Genomic DNA, 26,595 nt, shown 5'->3' with positions numbered 1-26,595 from the left:
TTGGGGCGGGTGGGGCGCTCCAAACCTCCCGAGTGATTTCCTAAGAGAGGCCTCCAGGCAAGCAACGGGTTAAAAGCGGGTTTAACCGAAACAAACGACCAACCGCACTACGTGCAAACCCGAATCGCCGCCTCCTGCCGCCTGCGTAGCACGTGACACCTAAATCCACCCACTCGCCGCCTCCTCCGCGCCACCACCCGCCAATCACCAGCACCGCTCGCTCGCTCGCCCGCCCGCCTCCTCCAGCTTCCCTAGGGTCAGTGGGAAGAAAGACAACACTCCTTACCTCTCCACCCCCTCCCCGCCCCGCGCGCCTCCTATTATCGCGGGAGCCGTTTGGAGCTCTCGCGAGACTTGGCGGCCCCACTCTGCTCCCCCTTCCTCCCTCCTCCCCGCCGACTGCGCTCCTCCCCTTTCCTCCTCCCTCCCCTCCTCTCTCTCTTGCGCCGCCGCCGCCCCCGCCGGATCTGTCTGTGTCTCTGCGTGAGGGGAGGGGGGGCCTGTTCGGCCCTGCGCACTGAGCGATGTTTGGCCGCCATCGCGGCGGAGAAGGAGGAGGAGGCGCAGGAGGCTGAGGGAGCCACCGCCGCCGCCGCGTACAGACGGCCACTTGGGCCTGCCTCGCCTCAACCTCGCCTCTCCGCCCGCCCTCGGAGTGAAGGTCGCCGCCGCCTGAGGGGGGCTTCTCCCCGGCCCCGTTTCCCTCTCCCCGCCCCTCAGGAAAGGGGGGCTCCGCTCCCGCCGGGCCCGAAGATGTCGAACCTGAGCAAGGGGACCGGCAGCCGGAAGGACACCAAGATGCGGATCCGAGCCTTCCCGGTGAGTGAGGGAGCGAGAGGGACGTCGCGGCGCCGGGCCGGGACCGGGGCCTGGCGGCGAGACGAGCCGCCGGCCGCGGCCTTGCGTGCAAGGGAGCCCCGTCTCTTCGTCGCCCGACCTGGCTTGTCACTGGGGCGGCGGAGGGAGCGGGCCGCGGGCACTGAGGGGAGGCCCGCCGGGGAGACCCTCAGGAGAGGCTGTCAGCGGGCGGGGAGCCCAAGTTCCCGTCCCAGGAAAGGGAGAGGCAGGTTAGAGGGCCCGGCGGCCCCCCCGCCGCCGCCCCAGGAAAGGGGCTCTGGGGAGATCGCGGCTTTCCCCTCGGGCCCTTGACAATGGCCTGCCTAGTACAGCGCCAGTTATTAAATAATAATAATAATAATAATGACAATAAATTGCGTGAAGGTCTTAAGAACACACATATACACACACACTCGCCCGAAGAGTCCAACGTCATACTAGTTCTGTATCAACTTCAAACTTGTTGTGTTTTGTTTTTTTTGTCTTGCCAGTATCAATAAATGAAGCTGAATATTGTAAGGATTTTGACACCGGACAGTTTTTATGACATTTTCCCCCCTCTGTGGGGTTGTCATACGGGGAGGGAGCATTTTCGAGGTGATTTGTAGCATAAATTACCTCATATCTTTCCTGACCGATAGTTGTTTCAGCTGAAGATTGAAAGCCAATGGACACCCAAGATGAAGGCCTGGGTTTGTTTGTTTTTTGTAACGTGTAAAGTTTTTGTTTTAAGGATATCTGACTTGATGATTGCCAAAGTACTGGAGTGTTTATACACATACATATATGCTTAAAAGGAGATGTTTGGTTGTACGTTTTTTAGGCTTGAGCAAAAGTTTTTGTTGCGTTTGAGTCAGGAAACTAGTGGCAAATAATTGTTGCCTTCACAAAGAAACTGGCTCTACCTGTTTATGTGAATGAACTAACAACTGTCACCGTCAGCATTTGATCAACCTGCAGTTCCATTCTCAAAATTAAACTTGTATTTATATATTTTAACTTATTACTGCCCAATCCTATTTACTCAGAAGCCCAATTGAAACCATTAGTGTTTTCTTCCAAGTCAGCATAGTTAGATTAGGAAAATTAACTCTGCAAAAGAGCAACAAAACTTGCTTATTATATATTTACCCTGCTTTTCAGCTAAGATTGACTCCCTGAATGACAATGTAATAGATTCTGAAGATAAAGAGATCTGTGTTTTTAAATAAAGTGCTGTGTTCTTAGGAGCTGTTGAAAGTACAACATGTTAGTCAAGTTAATTTTGAAATGTCTTAAAGTTGGTTTTGGCTGCCTGAATAGCAGTGGGAGATGCTATCATGATAATCAACAATGACAGTTGCTTACAGTGTTTTACAATTATTCTCTAAGCAAAACATATATTACAAGTGTTTCTTGAAGCCTTTTAAATTTGGATGATGAGATTTATGCATCAAACACTTGGTTGTATATGGGAGTTGAACAGATTGAGAGAAACAAAGTTTGCAGTCAGGGTAAACATTTTTCATTTTCCTTTCTTGCAGATGAGCCTATAAAATGTTAGTGGGTGAAGAATGTTCACACAGCCTTCTCACACAAAGTAGAACATTGTTTTCCCTGTAAAAGTGTTTTTTGTTAGCAGTTGTCATAATTGTGGCTCATTCTAGAAAAATATTTTAAAATAGCTATATTTAATGCCTACTTAGTGGGGAGGGTACATAGACATCATGAGCTGAAGATAATTAAAATAACCATTGTTAAAGCAAACTAACAGTAGTCTTCAACATTTTTGGACCTGGGACCGGCCTTTAACTCAAAGATGTATTTGGGGACCCAGTTTCTTTGTATTTTCCCCCTTACTACATATGTGCGTTTGTTCATGTTTTTATATGTATGTATTGTGGTAGTGCTGCGTTTGCACCCTACCTTGGATCAGACTGATCTGGAACTGAGTCCAACCCACCAGTTGGAGCTAATTTCTAGACAGGTTTATATACAGTGGTACCTTGGTTTAAGAACAGCTTAGTTTTTGAACAACTTGAATTAAGAACGCTGCAAACCTGGAAGTAGCCGAACATGTTCCGCTTCCTGTTTAGTGTGTTCCATTTGTAAATTGAGTGCCCCACTGCTACGGGAAAGCACACCTTGGTTTAAGAATGCTTTGGTTTAAGGACAGACTTCCGGAACGGATTAAGTTCGTAAACCGAGGTACCATTGTATATATAAACTGCCATTCTTTACCATCCAACTTCCAGCAGCAGCAAAACAAAGCAAAAACAACAAAACCTTACGTTTTTACCTTGAGGCATACATTTTCATGCTTTGGCCTGGAATGGGGAGGGGGAAGCATATTTTTAACTCAGCTCTTTAGAATATCGTGGGGAAGGGTTGCATCTAAATAATTTGACTGAAGGCTGTCAGTAGGCAAGAAGTTGTCACTGAGCTACCGATAGAAGCAAAGATCTTCAGTACATGGGTACCAAGCATGGTGCAACTTATTCAGCAAAAAAGCAGCATTAGAAAATCAAGAGGAATGACAAAAAGATAGATGCCCACAATTCATAGTTGAATTATGGGGATAATTAACCACGATCTACACTAGTTTATACATAAAGTATGTACAATGTAGTATTGATCACATGCTGAGACAGCCTTACTTAGTCCATATATTGACTTTGGATTGGGTTGATGAAAGTTTTGAATTTGTGCTAGTGGGCTGTAAAATTTTGTGGACAGAATTAATTGTTGCATAAGTAGACTTGCATTTGTGCCTTAACCTTCCTTTCCCTTAAATAACACCCCCAACCTGTTCCCAAAATCCACTCCAGAAGGCCTTCTAGCCTTCTGTTCTACTTGTGCACAAACAGCATACAACTCTGTGAGAGACCCCTAATAAAATCTGATGGGTTACACTTAATGACCTATAAAGTGCTTTCTAACTGAGTTTATCATTCATAGGGGAACATGCTGAAAGAAAGCATATTTTTCTTTGGGAGTTAAGGGATCAACTGACCTAAGTTCAATATAGTAATTGAACAGGTCATTATATTGATCACAATATCTGCTTTTTAATTCAGTGCCTGTTATGTGATCTTAATGTCTGTTAAATGTCAAATGAAGTAAAGTAGGATATAGATGTAATAAATAACACTTCTGTTGCTCCAACAGAAATTTGGACAGATTCTGAAAACCTCTCCCCTATAGCAAAGCAATGCAGTCTCAGAAAGTTTAGGAAATGGTTGGGGCAAGATGCAACTATCCTTCTACCAAGAGTGATCATAGTGTCCTAGCTCAGTTTCCCAACCTTTTCCTGACCATGGCCCTCTTCTGACCTTGTTTCCCTCCTGTGCCCCCCCCCCATGGGTGTAGCCGGGGGCAGTTGCCCCCTCCAATAAGTAAAAATCAATATAAATATGATGTTCTGCCCCCCTAATAAAATCCTGACTATGCCCATGCCCCCCTCATCCTGCTGGTAGAAAGGTAGCTTTTTAAATGTTTTGTTTGTAAATAGAACCTGTTTTATTTATAATTTTTATTATTTATACAAAATACAATTACATAACATGATAGGAACATAATGAAATATTGTTGAAGCAGAAAAACATAGAATCATGGAGCTGGAATGGGCCCCGAGGGTCATCTTTCTAGTATAACACCACGCAGTGTAAGGAAACTCAGCTAAAGCATCCATTACAGATGGCCATCCAATCTCTGCTTAGAAACCTCCAAGGAAGGAGAGTGCAGAACCTCCTGAGGAAGATCCATCTTCCATGTAGTATAAAAAGTAAACAACACTTATTTGATCTCAATTATTTGACACAGAGGAGAAAACCTACAGATAAAAGTCCAAAAGGCGTGCAGGGAGTTCTGTATAAAGGAGAATTTTAAAAAGCAAGTTCTCCTCGCTGACCTGGTGCAAAAAGATCTTGTCATCTGGAGGAGCACTGGCTGCCTAGATAAAACACTATCCCCTCCACACCTTTACCTGGGTATAAGGCCCACTGAATTCAGTGCAACTTTCTTCTGAGTAGACACTTAGTTATTTACTAGATGCAAGTCAGCAGCACCAGATGACTGCACTCGGCTAGGCGCTGGGGTGGATTGCACCCTGCATCTTGCAGAGTCAGGCCCAGCACTGGCAGCAGCAACAAGCAGCTCCGGCTCACCAATTGCCACGCCACCACCGCACTCACCTGACCTGGGGATTTTGGATTGCGGGCTCTACTGGTCAAAATTGGAGCCTCAGTGATCGCCCCCTCTTGCCGGAAGCAATCCAGGACTTATCCAAGAAAACACACATGGCAAAAAGGAGCTCTAGGCCCTGGTGAGCCGACCCCTTACCCGCTTGTGATTGGCCAGGCTGATAGCCAGCCGATCAGAACTTTTTTCTTTCTTTTTTAAAAAAGGTTCCCCCCCTTCACTTCTCAGATTCCTCTGTGGCCTCCTAGCCTCGTGCTGTGCCCCCCCCCTTTACACAATTTTCACCTGTGGCCCCCTTGGATTATCCTGGCCCCTGTTTGGGAAACACTGCTCTAGGTGATGGTTAAACCTAGCCATACTTGTTTGTTTCCCTCTTGCCTGCCTCTGCATAGGCTCCTTATGTGGTGCTTTTCTACAAGATTTCCTTCTGCACCCACCTCAGGCAGTGACTTTAGTGACAGTGGTAACTTTTCCCTGTAGGGCAGGGATTGTTAACCTGGTGCCTGCTGCCAACAAATGCTTTTACCAGTGCCCTAGGGCAGAGGCCTCAGAAATGGGAGTCAGTGTGAGGTGGCCACCTTGTATTTTTCCCCTGGTGCTGAGGATTGCTTCCTGTTGCTATTGGACAGAGACAGTATCAGTGTGTTTGTAAAAAAATAATATTGTGTGATCTCCACAGTAAGGACTAGCAGGACATAGATGGCTTCCCATATTAAACATAAGGATGTCATGGGTGGTGATCTCCTATTGTGTGTTATGCCATGCTCCCCATGGCAGCCATTTTGTGTTATACCACAACCTCACCCCAGCAGTTGATTTGTTATGGGAACCCTCATCACTCTCTCAAAATTCAAAAGTTGTCCTCTGGTCCAAAAAAGTTGGTGATTCCTGTTATAGGGAGTGGCCAAGTCAGACAGCAATAGATATAGGTATATTGTTTAAGTTGAAGACTTTGTGTCTTACTTAAATATTTTGTAAACAAGGACACTGCAAAATATTGCAGATTGGTGTAAACATATTTTATGCAGCAGTCCTACTAGAAGGTGACAATTCTGTTTTTGAGCCCATTGTTCACTGCCTAATCTCTTTCAGCCTCTTTCTTTGTGAGTTACCCAATAGCCTACTTCAGGAGATATATTTGTAGTTTGCTTCACATTTTCAGTTTGAATAATGATGCATTCTCTGTTTGATAGAGGTGGTGGCCAATTCATCTAAATGAAATTTCAGCAAGTGTTTGTTGAGTTTCCCAGTTGGTAAGTGATGCAGCCTTGCAATTCTGAACCCCACATCTGGCTGGAGGGAGTTAGAAAGAAATAACAATGGCTCTTCAGTAGGGAAGAGCTTCGCCAGCAGAGACACATAATCTGCCATTGAGGGACACTGCTATGCCTTCATATACTTAGATCTACCACTGGCGGTCTTTCTTTTTTTTAAAGATATTTATTAAAATGTCCAATTTTTATACAAACAAAAAGTAAAAAAGTTTAAAAACACATATAGTTCACAATACTTAGTTTTCAATGACATATTTCCCTGACCTCCTCATACCTCCCCTTCTTGTAGTCCAATTCAAATTATTTATTCAGCAAATCCTTATCTCAAAGCATTACAGCAAAAAAACCCCTTAATTTCTATCCGACATCATTCAACATTCATTAATTTTACAATATTTCTGTAAATAGTCCTTGAATTTCTTCCAATCTTCTTCCGCCGACTCTTCTCCCTGGTCACGGATTCTGCCAGTCATTTCTGCCAATCCCATGCAGTCAATCATCTTCATCTGCCATTCTTCCAGAGTGGGTAAATCTTGCATCTTCCAGTACTTTGCAATAAGTATTCTTGCTGCTGTTGTAGCATACATAAAGAAATTTCTATCCTTTTTTGACACCAACTGGCCGACCATACCCAAGAGAAAGGCCTCTGGTTTCTTCAAGAAGGTATATTTAAATACCTTTTTCAATTCGTTATAGATCATTTCCCAGAAAGCCTTAATCTTAGGGCACATCCACCAAAGGTGAAAGAATGTACCTTCATTTTCTTTGCATTTCCAACATTTATTGTCGGGCAAATGGTAAATTTTTGCAAGCTTGACTGGGGTCATGTACCACCTGTATATCATTTTCATAATATTTTCTCTTAAGGCATTACATGCCGTAAATTTCATCCCAGTGGTCCACAACTGTTCCCAGTCAGCAAACATAATGTTATGTCCAACATCTTGTGCCCATTTGATCAGAGCTGATTTGACCGTCTCATCCTGAGTGTTCCATTTCAACAGCAAGTTATACATTTTTGACAAAATCTTAGTTTTGGGTTCTAACAGTTCTGTTTCCAATTTAGATTTTTCCACCTGGAAGCCAACTTTCTTATCCAAATTGTAAGCCTCCATTATCTGATAATAATGAAGCCAGTCTTGCACTTTGTTTTTTAGTTTCTCAAAACTCTGCAGTTTCAGTCTATCTCCTTCTTGTTCCAAAATTTCCCAATACTTCGGCCATTTCGCCTCCATATTGAGCTTTTTCCGTGCTTTCGCTTCCATTGGTGACAACCACCTTGGGGTTTTATTTTCCAATAAATCTTTATATCTAATCCAAACATTAAACAATGCTTTCCTAACAATATGGTTTTTAAATGCTTTATGTGCTTTAACCTTGTCATACCACAAATATGCATGCCACCCAAAAACATTGTTGAAACCTTCTAAATCCAAAATGTCTGTGTTCTCAAGAAGCAGCCAGTCTTTCAACCAGCAGAACGCTGCTGATTCATAGTAAAGTTTAAAGTCTGGCAGGGCAAATCCACCCCTTTCCTTTGCATCAGTTAATATCTTAAATTTTATTCTGGGCTTCTTGCCCTGCCAGACAAATTTAGAAATGTCTTTCTGCCACTTCTTGAAACAGTCCATCTTGTCCACAATTTGCAATGTTTGAAACAAAAACAACGTTCTAGGCAATACATTCATCTTTGGTCAATTCTAGTCCATGTCATCTTAGCTTCAGAGAAGAAAGTTCCCTCTCTCCCCAGGGGGTTCTTAGTTCTCCAGATGTCAATCAAGTCCATATTGTCAGTCAATTCAAAGAAAGTTTTTGGTAGTCTACCATCTTTGGTGACTACCTGTTTTTGTGCCTTGTCCATGTTTGTAGATACAACTCCATTCATATCCCCCATCAATATTATAGTCCATATAGTCCAAAAGAGTCTCATGCAACTTCTTAAAAAATTCAGATTTCCCCTCGTTCGGTGCATACACCCCTACAATCAGAAATTTCTCTCCTTGAAATTGAATTTCGATTGCCAAATATCTTCCTTGTTCATCTTTAAAAATTAATTTCGGTAAAAATTTCTCCTTTGCATATATCACCAGTCCTCTCTTTTTGACCTTATCAGACGAAATAAATTCTTGTCCCAATCTCTTATTAATAAGTATTTTCCTGTGTAGCCTCATTACATGTGTTTCCTGTAAACAAATCAAGTCCAATTGTTCTTTTCTTAATATATGAAAAACACCTTTTCTCTTTCGAGGGGAGTTAAGTCCATTACAATTCCAACTTAGAAGTTGCAGAGCCATGGTTAGTTACTTAGTTTTCCCTCCAACTGCACCGAGTTGTTGTTCTTCTTCTGTTGGTGGTGTGTCTTTCCCTGGGCCAAGGAGTCCAAATGATAAGTTTGCTATGTCTAAAATTCCTTTTCCTGATGCGATTGGCTCCTCACCAGATTCCACTTCCTTCTGTAGATCCTCCTCGTGGTCTTTCAAGAACTTGTCTTTATCATTCACTGTCCTTATTCTTATTTTTCTTCCTTTGTATTTGAAGGATAGACATTGGGGGAATTCCCACCTGAAGAGTATTCTGTTTCTTCTCAATAGAACAACAAGATCTCTGTAGTAGGCCCTTACATCCAAAATATATTTGGGTATATCCTTAAAGATCTCCACGAATGAATCTTCAATTTCCAGAGTTCTTTGATAGTGCAAATTCAAGATTTTGTCTCTTTCTTCTTTTGTTCTTAAGGTAATCAAACAGTCTCTTGCTTTGTTCTTTCTTTGTCTTTTACCAAGCCTAAATGCACTCACTATCTTGAATTCTTCCTTCCCCAGGTCCTGTTGCCAAAAATCTGTAAATTCCTTTGTAAGGAAGTCTGCCAGGTTGTCTTTCTCGCTTTCAGGTACTGCTCTGATTCTTAAATTTCTCTCCTTTCCTTGTAATTCAATCATAGACAGTGTTAGGTCGTGATCCTCTAGTTTCTTATATACCGGTGGTATCTTCTCTTGAGCAGCGGTTGCAATTTCCTTAGCTTCCTCTGCTATCTTTCGAGTCGAGGCCGATTCCTCCAATAGTTTTTCAATGGACTGTGTGTTAGAATTCACCTTCTTTCCCAGTTCATTAATACTTGTAGTGTTCAAGTCAATTTTTGCTGAGGCCTCAGCTACTTGTTTATTTGTCTCTGCAACCTGTTTGGCTAAGTTTTCCAAAGATGCATTAATTTTGCCGAGTGCCTGAGCCAGTAAATCTTCAGATGACATAGCTTTTGGTTTTGCTTGCGAAGCAGCAGTTCCTACTGTGCCTGCTGCTCCGGATGTTGAAGCCCTTCTCTGATGTGTAATATCAGTCTTGTATTGTCTACCGGACCTGGTAGTTTTTCCTGTGCCAGCTCTATCTTCCCTTTCTCATTTGCCATAACACTCTCATGCAAAACCCAAGGTCAGTCTCACGCCTGGTAGATTTGTTTTGAAGAGGAATTTTCCAAGCTTGGTTACTTAGTGGCTTAGTTGTTGTTGCAACATAGTCTCCTCTAGGGGGACACACTTCCAACTTCACTTTGCAACTTTTAAAACAAATATGGTCCTTATAGGTCTCCAGTACCCTTAAAAGCCACAAATTCAGTGTCCTTAAAAGTTACTTTTTAGTCAAAAGCAGTTCCAGAAACACTGTATCTTTCACAGAGTTGTATCAAAAATCTTTACCTTTAACGTGCTGGCAATTCTTCCCAATTAGGCTTTCCCTATCATAGGCAGTCCGTTCCCAGATTTCAGAGGCAGCAGATGTAACTTTACTTCCCTCCTTCCTTGCAGGTAAATACCTCTCAAATTTCTCCCCTCTGCTCCTGCAGGCAGGGGGGGATCGCTTTTTTGGTGCTGGATTTTAGACCTTTAAAAAGACGTATTTCAAAGTTACAGCTTTAGAGTCTCTTTGCTTTGATCTGCTTACAAGCCGGAAAGGTAGACTTCCTGTTTTTACCTTTCCCGTTTCGGTGCCAAATTTTTCTAAAAAAAATTTCCTCAAATTAATTGACTTAATCCTACTCACGAGTAGTTGCTTTAGAGTCCAATTGCCAGGAAGAAATCGGCGCTCTCCGACGATGGCCATGCGGCTTCACTCCACGGAAGCGGTAGACAGCTCTCAGCTCCGCGCCGCTCACCCCCGTTTCGCTCCGCAGCCTTTAAAAAGGCTCCTTCGCAGTGGGGGGGGCACAAATGGAGCCCGCCGAGCCTCCAAGTTCCCAGGCTTCACTGCCTGCGATTTCTTCGGGTCCGCGCTTCGCCGGAGCGGCAAGACCCTGTCCCGTGGAGCCGATTCCCTCCGGAGCTCAGAGGGAATCCGCCATTCGTCGCTGGCGCTGACCGGAAGTCCCCACTGGCGGTCTTTCTACCAGTGGTCCCAAAATGGGAGTTTCTGGGACAGGACATAGGCAGCCTTGGATTCAAGGTTCTTTCATTCATTCGAGAGGCCCTAAATTGGATCCTGTATGTCTGGTATTGGTGTAACTATTTCACACACACTAACAGATCAAAAGAGAGGTAAGTCCACCACCACCCCTTCTGTTCTGGCTGGTGTGTTTGTTGGCAGGATTTTAGAAGTGCTGATAGATTCTGGAACTTTGCACACATCCCCATCACATTTAAGGTTGAACTCCTAGTCACAAACTAATCACAGGCCTAGTCTTTTACTTGCTTGTTATGATGGTGGGGGCAAGACTTCAGTGTGCAGTAGGAGGGTATTTTTGTTGCAATTATTATTGTGCTGTCTCGGGGTGGGTTACAACAATTTAAAAATACAAGATTAAAATATGTTAAAGCAAATTGCTGTTGATAGAATAGGTGGGTCTTAAAAATAGAGTTCTGGTTGAAGCATGTTGTCATTATAACACTCAAACCTGTGCTCAGTCTGGCATTTTGTCCAATTAGATAATGCATCTGTAATAAGGGTTGACAAAAGGTGCTTTCAACTGCTTTCAAAAATCTCCATACTAAAAAAAAATCACTTATTTTATTTCAGAGTTCTCTGTTTTTCAAGAAGTTTTCCCATTTGTTATAATTGAGACTATAAAATGGTGCTAACCTATATGTGGTGAGGCAGCCAAGTATGTTTGTTTGCATACTTGCCCCATTCACAGGAAGCAAGAAGGTCTACTTTTTACCCCCGCAAAATGTAGATGCCAGGAATCGAACTTCCTACACACTGCTGTTTGGAGAACTTTTGTCACGGCCCTGGCTCACATTGGAGCCAAGCTTGGCGAAAAGAGCCTGAAGGGATGCAGGGTTCAGGATGTAAGGTATGGGAGGAGGTAGAGTTCAGCTGCTTTCAGCTATAAACTTTTTGCTGGAAAATGTAGATTATCACCATACATTAAGGCAATGGATGTAAAGAAAATTTTTTGTTCCTGTCATGTCTTGTGTGGCCCTTAATAGGAGCCCACAAATCCTAGTTTACCTTAGTAGGTCACATGCGTGGAGGTGTAATCCTTGACATTGCACTATACCCCGAGGACCAGGAAAATTATCTGCTGCCCTTTCCAGCTTCAAACTTGCCACAGTGGAGGAAAGAGTTGTTCCCACTTCAGGCCCCTTGGAAGCACAATCTAACAAGCACAAGTTCTAGCCCTCCTCTTGGGCTTGGAGTTGGAGCTGAATAGGGGATTGTCCTTGAAATTGCATTGTTTTTTGGAGGGCCTCTGGTATAGCACAAATGTGGAGATAACTTCTCCCCTCCCCACATCCCCAGCTTTAAACTCAAGAGAGTTTAAACTCAAGGGATTTGTGTATGTTGCATTGTGCTTACAAGAGCTCATCATGGTAATTGGAATTGTGGACCCTTGGCAAGCCTCAAATATAAATATATAAAATTCATTTTCATTACCGTTATTTCTCAGTTATCAAGAAACCTAAAACATTGATAATGAAATTATGGCTTTGGGGTTGAAGAAGTCTTAAAAAGTGTAACTTTGATCATCTGCATGTCTGCGTGTTTTTACAGCAGTAAATGTTTGTTCAAACAATTTGCAGCAAAATTAAAATATTACATCTGTTTTTATTGTAAGAACAGGGTGAACAGTAAATACAATGTTACAGTTTAGGATCATATTTTTGACAAATTCAGAGTTTAATAACCAGTTGGAAAGCAAAGAGAAATTTTAAAATGGAGTTTAGTTTTGAAAAGGCATAAATATATTTAATATGAGCATATTAACACAGGAGAGAAACAGATGCACAACTTCTGGCTTATGTGTTACCTTTATCACAATTGACAGTTTCTCTCTCTCTCTCTCTCTCTTTTTTTAAAGATATTTATTAAAGTTTCCAATTTTTATACAAACAAAAAGAAAAAAGCAAAAAAGTTTAAAAACACATAAAATTCGCAATACTTAGTTTTCAATGACATATTTCCCTGACCTCCTCATACCTCCCCTTCTTGTATTCCAATTCGAATTATTTGTTCAGCAAATCCTTATCTCAAAGCATTACAGCTAAAAACCCCTTGATTTCTATCCGACATCATTCAACATTCATTAATTTTACAATATTTCTGTAGATAGTCCTTGAATTTCTTCCAATCTTCTTCCGCCGACTCTTCTCCCTGGTCACGGATTCTGCTAGTCATTTCTGCCAATCCCATGCAGTCAATCATCTTCATCTGCCATTCTTCCAGAGTGGGTAAATCTTGCGTCTTCCAGTACTTTGCAATAAGTATTCTTGCTGCTGTTGTAGCATACATAAAGAAAGTTCTATCCTTTTTTGACACCAACTGGCCGACCATGCCCAAGAGAAAGGCCTCTGGTTTCTTCAAGAAGGTATATTTAAATACCTTTTTCAATTCGTTATAGATCATTTCCCAGAAAGCCTTAATCTTAGTGCACGTCCACCAAAGGTGAAAGAATGTACCTTCATTTTCTTTACATTTCCAACATTTATTGTCGGGCAAATGGTAAATTTTTGCAAGCTTGACTGGGGTCATGTACCACCTGTATATCATTTTCATAATATTTTCTCTTAAGGCATTACATGCCGAAAATTTCATCCCAGTGGTCCACAACTGTTCCCAGTCAGCAAACATAATGTTATGTCCAACATCTTGTGCCCATTTGATCAGAGCAGATTTGACCGTCTCATCCTGAGTGTTCCATTTCAACAGCAAGTTATACATTTTTGACAAAATCTTAGTTTTGGGTTCTAACAGTTCTGTTTCCAATTTAGATTTTTCCACCTGGAAGCCAACTTTCTTATCCAAATTGTAAGCCTCCATTATCTGATAATAATGAAGCCAGTCTTGCACTTTGTTTTTTAGTTTCTCAAAACTCTGCAGTTTCAGTCTATCTCCTTCTTGTTCCAAAATTTCCCAATACTTGGGCCATTTGGCCTCCATATTGAGCTTTTTCTGTGCTTTCGTTTCCATTGGTGACAACCACCTTGGGGTTTTATTTTCCAATAAATCTTTATATCTAATCCAAACATTAAACAATGCTTTCCTAACAATATGGTTTTTAAATGCTTTATGTGCTTTAACCTTGTCATACTACAAATATGCATGCCACCCAAAACACAATTGACAGTTTCTCCATGCTCCATGACAACATGTAGCAGTGGCTATCATATGATTTTTTCACATTTAAAAAAGAGTTTCTACATGAGCTCCACCTGTTCCTAATAATAGCAGGTGTTGGCAGTGGCATGGAAAGACTTCATACCAGAAAACCATATGATTAGTCATACTGCATGTTACAGCATCAACATGCCAAAGCTGATAATTGGTGATAATTTACAACTTTCCTCTTCATGAAAAATGTAATGTCTGGACTGGCTCCAGAATGTAACTAATAACTAATGAAAAACCACAGTAAGGTTTTATAAGTATATCTGAAGAAACTCAAAGAAATTGAATTGACAGTTACCCTCAACAGGAAAAATGACAGAATTTATGGAGACTGGGGTACTTCATATTTACAGAGAATGGAGCCTTGCTTAGATATAGAACACCAATGAAGGCAAGGCAAAAATCCTTGTCAGGATAACAGGAAAGTGTGTTTAAGAATTCTTGGATAATCTACAGTCATTCAAATGATGACAATCTGATTACATTAGTTAATCAGTATTGGACTCCAGAATTCATGAGACAGTCGTACAGTCATAGGAGACTAAAGAGCAAATGGCACTAATGTCTTAAAAACAAAAACAAAAAAACTTGGTTTAGTGTCTGTGCTTGAAAAGTGATGAAACAAATAAACTTGTAAGTTCTCATGAGAATATGGAAAATTACTTGTCAGCATGGTATTATTGTTTAAGAAATTTGCATACCAACCTAAGAGGTACTACCCTAGTTTCCTTCTTGAGCAACCAACTGGTTTAATAGACTAGAACAGGATTTTCCACACTTGTGTTTCCAGCTGTTTTTGGACTACAACTACAACAACTGAGCTAGTGAGATTAGTGGTCAGGGATGATGGAAGCAGTAGTCCAAAAATAGCTGGAGACCCAAGTTTGGGAAACCCTGGACTAGAGGAAAACAGCAAAGTTTCGGATGTGGTCTCATGTGATACTTTGATTCAGGAGCAGTTGTTGAACAAGGTGCCGCTAAAGAGCTTGTCTCCAGAGCCAGTCCGGCACTTTTGATTCAGTGGAGAGAGTAGGTGATATTTTTTCCTGATTCCTGTCCGCAGCCACCTGAATCAGCTTTAGAGAGCAGCATGTAAGGGGTGAGGGGTGGGAACTGGTGAAAATAATCTCCCCCTCTTCTTCTGTTAGTGGATGTATCTGCGTGTTCAAAACTCCATCTCACTCAGTATGCTAGCAGCTCTTTGGGATATCAGGTAGAGGACTTGTTAGCCTGCTATATGATCCCTTTTAACTGAAAACATCAGGGATTGAATCTGGATCCTTTTGCATGCAAAGCATGTCCTACATTGCTAAGGACATTGGTTCCTCTTCAACGTGCTGAATCTGCTCTCTTGGAGTTTTGATTTTTTAATTTCCTTACAATGCCATATAAAGTTTTCACATACACTATGAGCTAAAACATTTGAGTGATGGTGACACTTTGATCTTTATAATAGTAGTGTGTCTTCACTTCAAAATTTCTTAGAGATTTCCGCTAATACAAGCACTGAAATGCTCAGACATTTAAGAAAGTTGCTGATATATGCTAAGTTTTGACTGGAAGCTTGTGTGCTCCCTCCCTCTTTCTTATTTGCCAAGTGTTGAAGTCTCTTATTTATAGACTCCTTTTTAAAGTGTCAGAAATGTCTGGGGTTCTGAGCTTCTTTGAATACATTAAGGTTAAATATTGCTTTAAAAATGGTAAAATGATTAGTTTGACTGTAGGCCTATACTCACCTGGGACTAAGCACCACTGAACTTACCGGTACTTACTTCTGAGAGGTATGTGTAAAATTGCAGTGTTAAAGCAACATCTAAAATATTGATAAGGATAACATGAGTTAGATGCCAGGATACATAATTCTCATTGAAATAAACATATAGGGTTGTTTCCAACACTGCTGTTCCACTAGTGCAGCAGATTTATATTTCCACAATGGAACTTAGTTGTTCTTTTCCCTTGAGGGCCCCCATGCACCCTCAAAATTTGATCCAGAGGGCTGAAGAAGCCTCCAGAGCTGATTTTTTGGTGTACAGGAAGAGGATGTGCACAGTCCTGGATACAAGCTTATGTATATGTTCTTTCATTTTACAGTGAGGAACTTTTGAAAAAAGACAATATAAATGGTAGACACTTGCATTTCTAAGCAGTTACACCATTTGCAGTGTTTTGTGGCTCACTTGGTGTACCTGAATCTTCCATGTACATCACCAAAAATAATATTGTCTGCACTGAACTTGGGGGGGGGGGTAGATGAAGAAACCTTGTGGTGGAATCTGGTTGCAAGAAATCTTTGAATTTCTTTAAGAGATAGCTCAACATTCTAATGACATCACAGACTACTCTTGTGCTCCTTGGTAACCACATTAGAACATTGAGTTTGTGTGTGTGTGGTGAATAAATGAAGGCAGTTTTTGTAAAACTATTTAAAATACTTGAAAATAATCCTTTCAAAGGATTCTTAGAAAAGTGTTATAAAGAAAACACTTCAGAGGTAACAGTGTATTAGAAATCCTTCACTTGAGAAAGAAACTTGTAGTCAATGTGAGGTATTGCATATTGCCTACAAAGCAAAACAGAATTTTGCAGAAGTGTTCCATGACCTGTTCACTGGTGTGATGTGTTGCCAATTGATTCAGAGGCCTCTGAACTTCGTTTTTGTGTAGTACAGTTTCTCCAAGTTACTTGCATGTATTTCGGCAGTGGTGGTGGTAGGATGTCCTGTACGTAGCTGCTGGGCTTCTGAAGGTAATGCATGGCTATGGGAAAAATTAAACTTAAAATCCATCTTTTCCAGGGTTTGATACCCCTATTATGTTCGAATCCCCGCAGCGGGGTGCGCTCCCGCTGCTCGGTCCCAGCGCCTGCCAACCTAGCAGTTCGAAAGCACCCCCGGGTGCAAGTAGATAAATAGGGACCGCTTACCAGCGGGAAGGTGAACGGCGTTCCGTGTGCTGCGCTGGCTCGCCAGATGCAGCTTGTCACGCTGGCCACGTGACCCGGAAGTGTCTCCGGACAGCGCTGGCCCCCGGCCTCTTAAGTGAGATGGGCGCACAACCCCAGAGTCTGTCAAGACTGGCCCGTACGGGCAGGGGTACCTTTACCTTTATACTGGCTTTCTATAGTGATGTTGATGAGGCTTAACCCAAGTGAATTACCATACCTTATAGTGCTTTTGAAAGTGTTGGTTAGTAGACAACCAGGGTGCATATTTCCCAACTCATTGAGAGAAAGTGGAATACTTTCAGTTATAATTTTAACTAAGCACCAGGCTCGTTTTATTCAGAAATGAGATGTTTTATTGAAGCAGATGATAAAATCAATGTTGAGTACTGATAAAAGGAGAAACTTCAGACTGATTGCCTGTAATGTTACCATGTCTGTTTACATCGATCAGTGCTAGTGAATTTAGAAGAGGTGAGAATGGTGAAATGTGAACTGACTCCTCATGTAGCAGGCGGTATGTGCTACAACAGTAAAAGTTTAGGAAAAGGAAATTTTCAGAATCTTTTTTAAAAATGCAATTCTCTCTCTCTTAAATCATTCTTCACATTTTGGAAGTTGCTTGTTATTTTAGCAACGTAAACTGTTATGTGTAACTTAATATACCCTAGAGTTATCAGTTTTTGTATACTGAAAGTTCAGTTTATGGGACAATAGTTCCAAATTATATTTGTTTTTAAAAGTATTTGATACAAATGGAGCTACAAGCTGTTGAACTCTTAAGAAACCAAGCATCTCTTTGGTTTTTCTGCTTTATGAGAATTAGGTTAAAAAACAATAAAAACAAACTAAATTATTATTTATTTGGAAAATTATTATGACTCCCATTATTAAGCAGCCATAAGGCATTGATTTTTATAAAAAGGACTGAGAAAAAGAGGAGAAATGGAACAAAACTCAGGAAATACTTTGAAATTTAGTTAGTCTCAAGTTTTTGCTATCACTTTCTGTTCTTCATAGTTGTCTTCCTATTTATCATGGACTTCTAAAGACTGAAGGTTATCCCAGATTGAAACAAGCTTTTATCCTTTCACATGTCAGTTTATTTCTTGTTTTAATGTATATCCAAACATAGACCATTTTCTTCAACATGCTGCGGAAGATGGTGGAATCTGAAGTAGGTGAGAAGCAAGAGAAGTCAGAGGCTGTGTTGTGCAAAAGGCCTTGCCACCATGTTACATGAGGGATATGCTTGGCAGAATCCCAGAGTGCATTCCTTGGCCAAATACTTGAAGATGTTCTGTGCTTTGCAACATTTGAAAGTACCTTTCCCTAAATCTGCAGCCTGTTTTGTAAGCCAGTCAAATGGCAGAAGCAGTGCTATCATCATTTACATTTCTACCTCTGAATCTTGGATCTGACAGTTTTGCAACAACATGAACTTGATGGCAACAAAATTATGTTGCTCTGTACTTTCTCCCACTCCTTTGAGACATAGTAAAGAGAACAGAAACAGATCCACCAGCTATGCCAACAAGAGGAAAGCACAATCAAATAATGCATTGCCTCCTTTCTTTCCTTGTGACAATGGCATTGCCCTTCCAGTATTGGAATGCACCTTGCTCTTGCATTTGAAAATTATACTCTCAGTATACTACTCAGGACTTGCTTGTCTTCTAATGTACAGGAATTGTGATGATCTAATTCTGTACATAAAACGCTTTTTGTTACACAGTTTTAGAAATAATTTTGGATTAATGAAGTATGAATGCCTCGTCTAAAACATTTTGTTCATTATTCTAAAGCAAAAAATTTTACAAGCCAAAAGAAATTAATTCTTTTGGGAACCTACCCCCAAAGGTTTCAGAGTTCAGGCTTTCCTCTTTAATTTTTCTGTTTTTTCTTGGGCTTTCACATATGTCGCATGTGCTCATATACATAGCAGAAAATAATGTCTGTTCAACATTTGTTTTATTTATACTCTGTATCGGAAAATGTGCATGTGCACAGCCTGATTCATTCCCATGTCTGGTTAAACAGCCTATTTTCTTAGTCTGTGTGGTAACGTCAATTTTTTGCCATAATACAGCTTTCTAGGGTTAACACTTGACTTCACCCCCAGCGGCACACTGCTGTCTCTCAAGACAGATGGATGCCAACAACAACTAAAGAGGATCTGATCACTTAAATATATGGTAGCTCAACTCGTTGATTTATAATAATAATTTTGTGTTATATCCATGTGTCTGCTACCCCTCATCTCTCTTCCTCTGGCGTGGTCATGCAGAGGTTATAAGAAGCATTTGTTTCTGCTTCAACTAACCATGGTTTGTTATGTCTGAATAGGGAGCTACAATGCAAGCCAGGATTGTAATCCATGATTTTAAGTCTTTCTGCTCAGATTTAACTATGATTTAAATTAGCCACAGTTCATCCCAGTACTGACCTAGACAAACTGTGGTTGGTTAGGTGAAAACAGAAGCAGTTGCTTCCAGTCTCCTTTTAGTTGCTCCAGGTGAGTGAGGGGAGAATAATTCATGCACTCCTGGCTCACCCAAACACATGGACTTCCGTTTCAGTGTATTTGAAGAAGTATGCATGCACACGAAAGCTCATACCAATAACAAACTTAGTTGGTCTCTAAGGTGCTACTGGAAGGATTTTTTTTATTTTGTTTCAACTATGGCAGACCAACACAGCTACCTACCTGTAACCAAGCTCATTATTGTAGTATGAAACTTAGCATTGTGTCAGAACCCAAGCTATCGTGTGCAGAGTTTTGATTTATACAACAAACAGTACAACTTGTTTAGCACATTAAGATTAAAAGTACAGTGGAACCTCGGGTTGTGAACGTGATCCGTGCGGGAAGCACATTCGCAACCCACAGCGCCATGTCTGCGCATGCTTGGGTCGCAACTTGGCGCTTCTGCGCATGCGCGAAGCACCGAAACCCAGAAGTAACCCGTTCCGGTACTTTCGGGTTCAGCGCGGTGCAGAACCCAAAATCGCGTAACCTGAAGCGTCTATAACCCGAGGTACCAATCTATTTACTTTCTTCACTTAGGTGAGATATCGATCTGTCCTATCTATCTATCTGTAGCATAGTGTTTGTACCTTGCTTGAGCTAGAAGTGGTATTTTCTTTTTTACATATAAGCAGAAATAATAAAATAATATAATAAAAATACAGAAAGTGTAGACTTAGTTATGATATACAAGTGTTGATGTCAAATTGATCACTAGCTCCACTTGTAAGTGGAATAAGCCTCTGCATCTTTTTTTCATCCTTCCCAATTCATCCAGCACAGCATTAGTAGCCAGGAAATTTGTAACTGGAAGTCATTTCATACCTGCTGAAATAGTACTTCAGGGCAGTCTTGCTACTTTCTTTGGACTTTAAAACATTTGTTTTGTAAAAGGAATGGTGGTTCCTGGAAAAACAATGTCATGAAAGCTTTTCCTATCTGCATGTTTTAACAGTGAGTAGCTTATTGCTATGCAGTTTTGGTCCCACTTAATACAAGCACCCGTCCTCCCTTTCTGCTATATCATATTGTCTGATTCAAAACAGCTGTATACAAATGGGAATTGGTAAGTTAAACATTTGACCGGTCAAAACGGTCTTTGAGTTGACTAGTTAAATATTGACCCAAGCCATTTCCTTGGCATATATTTTCGGATAGACATGTTTGCTGCTGCTGAATTCTGAAGTAGTTTCTATTTGGCTTTGATCATTATACAAAACTAGAATGGAAACGGGTTCAAATTAATTGGTGGAAATGCAACAGGTAATGTGTCCAATATGAGATAGAGCAGGCAATCTTTTGCTAGATGGAATTTCCTTCAAATTCTGCATCATTCTGCTCTAAAATGCTTTTAAGAGGATGGGGAAAAGTGTAGTATAGAGTTTCTCCCAAATTTTAAAGTTCAAATTCAGTGTACTGTAGGGAATGCTTTTTGATTATAACTTTCCTGTCTGTTAAGGTCAGGCAGTAAGATTCTGTTGGGCCTCATATCCTCCAGAAGTTGAACTGTGGATGGATAGGATAGGGCCTCTTCTGTAGTGGTATTGGTATTGCAATTCTGGAGCCAATTCCCTACAGAGACCAGCTTCGATCCTTCATTGTGTACTTTTAGCAAATCAGTGAAAACAGTTTTATTCTGACACATTTGGAAGCTAGCATGATGTGCTTCTTTGGCTATTCATAGAATCCTATAACTGTAGAGTTGGAAGAGACTCTGTGGGTCATCTAGTTGAACTCCCTGCTATGCAGAAATCTCAGCTAAAGCATCAATAGCAGATGCCCATCCAACCTCTGCTTAAACACCTCCAATGAAAGAGAGTCCACCACGTCAATTCCACTGTCAAACTGCTCTTATCATGAGAAAGTTCTTATTGTTGTTTAGTCAGAATCTCATTTCTTGTAACTGGAGCCATTGGTTCACATCCTACCCTCCAGAGCAGGAGAAAACAAGCTTGCTCCATCTTCCATGTGATAGCCCTTTAGAAATTTGATGGCTATTATATCTCTGCTGTTTTGTCAAGATACATTGGTTGCATAAAAGTTTTATTCATTTCACTGTACAACTTTGATTTTGTTAGCTTTTATCTTGACTTCCTTGAATTGGAGATTCTGAACTAATAATTTAAAAAGTGAAGGGACTCAATCTGTTCAGAAGTGATGCAGTGGCCCAGTTCAGATGCTGGTCTTATTGCTTTATAAGGTGAGATACAAACAAGCCTCTTGCTGGTTCAAACAGTCCATTTGCTCCTCCCTTTTCAGCACACCTTAATGCAGTGCAGAAGTTTCTATAGTTTTCTGTTTTGCATAAACTGAGCACCATGGTTATCAGTTTTAGGACAAGCCAGAATCCTAAAACATGATCAAATCCTATCTTAATGCATTGCCTTTTGATTTTTGGCTTTTTGGGAAGCTCAATTTGCACATAACTGCTCCATTCTTTCACCGGTTTCGCTCATGGAAGAGCAGCAAGGATATGAGTATGTGTATGAATATCTTACATGTTATGGCTTATTAAAGCCAGGGTTTGATTGTGTGTACTGGGTTCATTGGGTCAAGTTAGACTTTTGGCTTCTTCTGAAACTGAAAACCATAGCTTCCTACTTGTATGAAACTGCAATTTGTGATTAACTAGGGACTTCTTGGTTCAGTTGCTGCTTGGACAGAAAGCTTGATTATATATTGGCTTAGTAAGATGAGAGATGGTTCTCCAAGATATCTAGCTAGACTTTAAAAGTTTTTTATTATAACCTTCATTGTGCATGTTTTAAAAAATCTTCCAGCTTTGCAGTCCTAACACATAATTGAGGACAGCATTAGTATTGCAAAATGATCAGTGATTTAGAATCATATTGGAGATTGAACTAGTAGGCTACTCAATAGTATAGTGATGAGACAGCCATTTCAATATGGTTTTGAAGAGTAATGCTATTAGTATTATTTAAATTAATTGGAAATATGCCTAAAACAGCAGTGAGGGATTTCTTTAAAGCATCAGGCTATATCTGAAAGTCATTGTAGGTGGTTATGCTTATTATTAACATATTTATGTATTACTGGAGTATGAATGATGACTATTAACTGAGGTGGCTGAGGATTTTTGCCTTAATCTATGGTTTATCATTAAACAATTGGGTTTCATACATAAATAAAAAGCCCTCCTGTTAATTTCACTTACTAAAGCATTTGTAAAGCATTACATTAATGATTTGTCCAGGGTTATACCTTTATTTGCAAGGTATAACAAGATTTACTATTAATCTCGCATGTGTAAATTATCTAATATGTCTTGCTTTTCTTACTTTGTTACCCTACTTTTCAGCCAAGGTTGTTTCCCAGATAAATAGAGTAGTTGATAATGTGAAAGTATAAAAACATTTAGCTTCTCTTTAAGTGTATTTGAGACATTTATATTGCCATAGGCATATTTCAGTAAGCAAAAAACAAATGATTCAGCAGTGACTCAGATCAGTAGCTTTTGTTACACATTGGACTAGTAATGCACTAATAGTAAGCTGAACACCTGATCGCACCAGCAGTGCAAGGCTCACTGGTAATATGCATGATAGTGTGGGGGAGGGGAAATTGCAGTGATACTTAAATATATTTCCCTCGAGATCCTATTGTCTAGTGAAACTGAGATGGTTACTTTTGCATCATAATTACTCAGTGATTGATAGTTTGTAGCTGAATGTGTGAACTGATTCCTCTGGAAAAGGTTGTATTTGAAGTAAGATAAAAGTTCTGTGTCTGTGATAGCTTACTTATGTTTGCAAGACAACATCAGTCATCAAGTGATAATAAAACACGTGTGAATCAGTGGTGTGTGTTGCAAAGAAGAATGTCTGATATCCTACAGAGTTTTGTGCAGTGTGAAGATCTATTAATACAAACTGCTGGAAAATTAGTCATGTATCTGGTATCGGGCTTGACTCACCTGTCAGCTTGGAACAGAGCTTCTGATAATCACATATATTTGGGGTTATGAATGTGCAACAGTTTTGAAAGGGAAATAATTTTGAAACTTCCTAATCAGAGTAGTTTCTGAATTAGTATTTTTCTTTGCCTTTGCAGATGACTATGGATGAAAAATATGTGAACAGCATTTGGGATCTTCTGAAAAACGCAATTCAAGAGATTCAGCGTAAGAACAACAGTGGTCTCAGCTTTGAGGAACTCTATAGGAATGCATATACTATGGTATTACATAAACATGGCGAGAAACTATACACTGGACTACGAGAAGTGGTTACTGAGCATCTCATAAACAAGGTATCTGCGTGCAATCAACACCATATGCAAATTGGAAGCAAATGGCTAAGGTTCTAGAAGAAACTTATTTCTACTTAAGGCATATGGCTGTCCTTAGAGAATCATACACAATGTTCTGGTTACATTATGATTGTTTTCCGAATGTTAGCAAATGCTAGACAAAAATTTAGCTTCTTGCACTGGGACGTTCTCTTCAGACACAGTGAAACTGTTACTAGTAAAAACCATTTATAAATCACTTTTAATATGTAGAAAGTTTTTACAGTCTTTCTCGTGTTTACATTCACAGCTATGTTATTCTTAAAGTAAGCCATATTAATTTTACAGGTGAGACTGAGACTAAAAATTATTATTCGCCAGAAAACAAACTTCTAATTTCTTTTCTTGCGCATGTAGGAAGAAGCATGGGAATCAGAACAGAGGCCACTTGTGTTTATAATGTCAAATCAGTTTGGTGTTTCATCTGAATGAAATCACGTTTCATTCAAACCCCCAAAAATGTAGTTTTCCCACAAACCAGGATCCCAAGTCAGGATTTGATCCTGGTTTGGGGACAAACTATGGTTTGCCAAATTTGTATAAAATGGTGAATGATTGTTTACTGCAAACTAGAAATGAAAGCTGCTAATTTTGTTCCTCACATGGAACAAGGGAGGATGAAATGCTTGAGCCCAAGACTTGCAACACCAAATCTGATTTGGCATATTGTTTGAATGGAACTATTGCCATGGCTTGTTGTCATGAAGGTGAGCAGTGTGAGCCGGTGGCTAGGCACTCCCCTTTCACTTCTCATGCATATGCAAATAGTGTAAAAGTTGCCACAACTTTCAACACATTTTTTTTTTTGTAATGTCTGAATACAAGAAACAGTGATTCATTCAAAACACAATTAGTGCAACAGCTCGGACTCTGAAACCTTGTTTAGGGTTTATATTTGAACTGGATGATTAACTTGCTCAAGACCACATACTTCATCATTCCTGGCTAGCAGGACCAGTGGTCAGAGATGATTGTAGTTGTAGTCCAACAAACAGCTGGGGACCCAAGCTTGAGAAACCCTAATTTAGTGAAACCTCAGTGCCTAGGACTTGCCGATCGCATGGTCGGCGGTTCGAATCCCCGCGGCGGGGTGCGCTCCCGTCGTTCGGCCCCAGCGCCTGCCAACCTAGCAGTTCGAAAGTACCTCTGGGTGCAAGTAGATAAATAGGGACCGCTTACCAGCGGGAAGGTAAACGGCGTTCCGTGTTCTGCGCTGGCTCGCCAGATGCAGCTTGTCACGCTGGCCACGTGATCCGGAAGTGTCTGCGGACAGCGCTGGCTCCCGGCCTATAGAGTGAGATGAGCGCACAACCCTAGAGTCTGGCAAGACTGGCCCGTACGGGCAGGGGTACCTTTACCTTTAATTTAGTGAAAGCTTTCATCTTACACAGATGTTGGTTCACGCTTTATGGTTGGTGATGGAATAAAGCAGAGAACTCTTACCCTTGGGGACCCGGGGCACATTTGGAATAAAAAAATGACTTCTACTTCTAAAAGAGCAAAATAGAGACAGAACCTCAAAATGCTGTAGGCACACTCACCCCCCTCCACCACAAAAAAAATCTGTGAGGTTCAAGGCACCTACCATAGCAACTGCCATGCTTGTTCACAGATAGAAAACTTTTTACACTGTTCTGAACAGGTGGCAAAGTCGGTGTATAATTGTGGCATGTAATTAAATGTGAACATGTTAAAGGGGACATGTTGAATGTTGGAGGGGCTGAGCCAGTGCAACCTGTTTCATGCATTATGGATTTTTTAGGGGATATTTATGAGCTACTATGGGCGCCATGTGAGGTACCGGCTGTCATACTAGTGTCCATGTTGGTGCCCCTGACATAAAGACTGTGTCACAGAAGTAGCTGTGGTGAAAAAAAGTGGTTGTCTGCTATTGGGTCTGGAAAGTGTCATCTACTAAAGTTGATTTTGGTGGTCAATAGCCTAGTGAATTAGAGCTGTCTTTGCCCGTGGTGGTGACTGTGCCACCTATTGATATTGACTCAGCTTTGGGACTGCTGCAACTAGTGTGAATGTATCATTTTGGGTAATGGGAGTTTCAAGGCCTATTGCTGCAGAGGTATGGTTGGCTCAGCTCCATGTCTGGATCGCATTCTACTGTGACAGTAGCGATAGGAAGCAATCACGAGGAATGGATTGCTGACACAGCTACTTCCTATGTTATCATTGCAGCCATTTGGAAGTGACAGGCACACTTGTGATAGTCTTTTGTCATCAGTCTCGTCTTGTTTGAATCTGTTTCATTTAGTTCAGGGGTCAGCAAACTTTTTCAGCAGGGGGCCGTTCCACTGTCCCTCAGACCTTATGTGAGGCCGGACTATATTTTGGAAAAAAATAATGAATGAATTCCTGTGCCCCAGAGATGCATTTTAAATAAAAGCACACATTCTACTCATGTAAAAACACACTGATTCCTGGATGATCCGCGGGGCGTATTTAGAAGGCGATTGGGCCGGATCCGGCCCCTGGGCCTTAGTTTGCCTACCCATGATTTAGTCTTTCCCGAAAATGACAAAATATATTTGATAATACAAGGACAGATTTTGCACCTGTATATAAAATGCACTCAACCTCAGATATGAATGTTTTATATGTGTTTAGGTTGCTGCCATTGTCAGAAAAAAAGATAGAAGCAGGAACACCAGACAATTCAGAAGCACACTTGGCCATCTTTTAGAAGCATTTCAAAACCTTTATTGTTTAGGCCTAGTTTCAGAGATCAGGGCTAAACTGACAGAGGATTGAAGAGGTTTTTTTTTTTTAAATATAGTGTTTTCTAGTTCTTATTTTTTGTATTGTTTCATTAATTTAGGAGGGGGAAGGTTGTTGGAAAAAAATAAACTTCAGGGTCCTCTATTAGAAAAAAACACTGCTGCAGCTTTGGGATTTGGGGAGGCCTTGTGTGTTTTCGTAATG

At 40.8% G+C, this 26,595-nt stretch overlaps 1 protein-coding gene across 4 annotated transcripts in view; it reads left to right on the top strand.

The window, feature by feature from the left end:
• Positions 1-397: 397 nt before the first annotated feature.
• The window catches only part of CUL3 (cullin 3), a 50,292-nt gene continuing 24,094 nt past the window's right edge, over positions 398-26,595 (top strand). Inside the window, exons 1-2 of one of the 4 annotated variants that reach the window (XM_053390042.1) lie at positions 398-819; positions 23,425-23,622. In XM_053390042.1, coding sequence (XP_053246017.1) covers positions 754-819; positions 23,425-23,622 — 264 coding nt within the window. In that variant the 5' untranslated portion in view covers positions 398-753. Of the gene's footprint in view, positions 820-1,335; positions 1,435-16,558; positions 16,632-23,424; positions 23,623-26,595 lie in introns of those variants that run through there. The other 3 variants (XM_053390045.1, XM_053390043.1, XM_053390044.1) reach the window with 3 other exon arrangements.

Source organism: Podarcis raffonei, chromosome 5 (genome assembly GCF_027172205.1).
Source record: "Podarcis raffonei isolate rPodRaf1 chromosome 5, rPodRaf1.pri, whole genome shotgun sequence".
Lineage (NCBI taxonomy): Eukaryota > Metazoa > Chordata > Lepidosauria > Squamata > Lacertidae > Podarcis > Podarcis raffonei.
The sequence above is the reverse complement of the archived record's forward strand: the minus strand, read 5'-3'. Positions and strand labels throughout refer to the sequence as shown.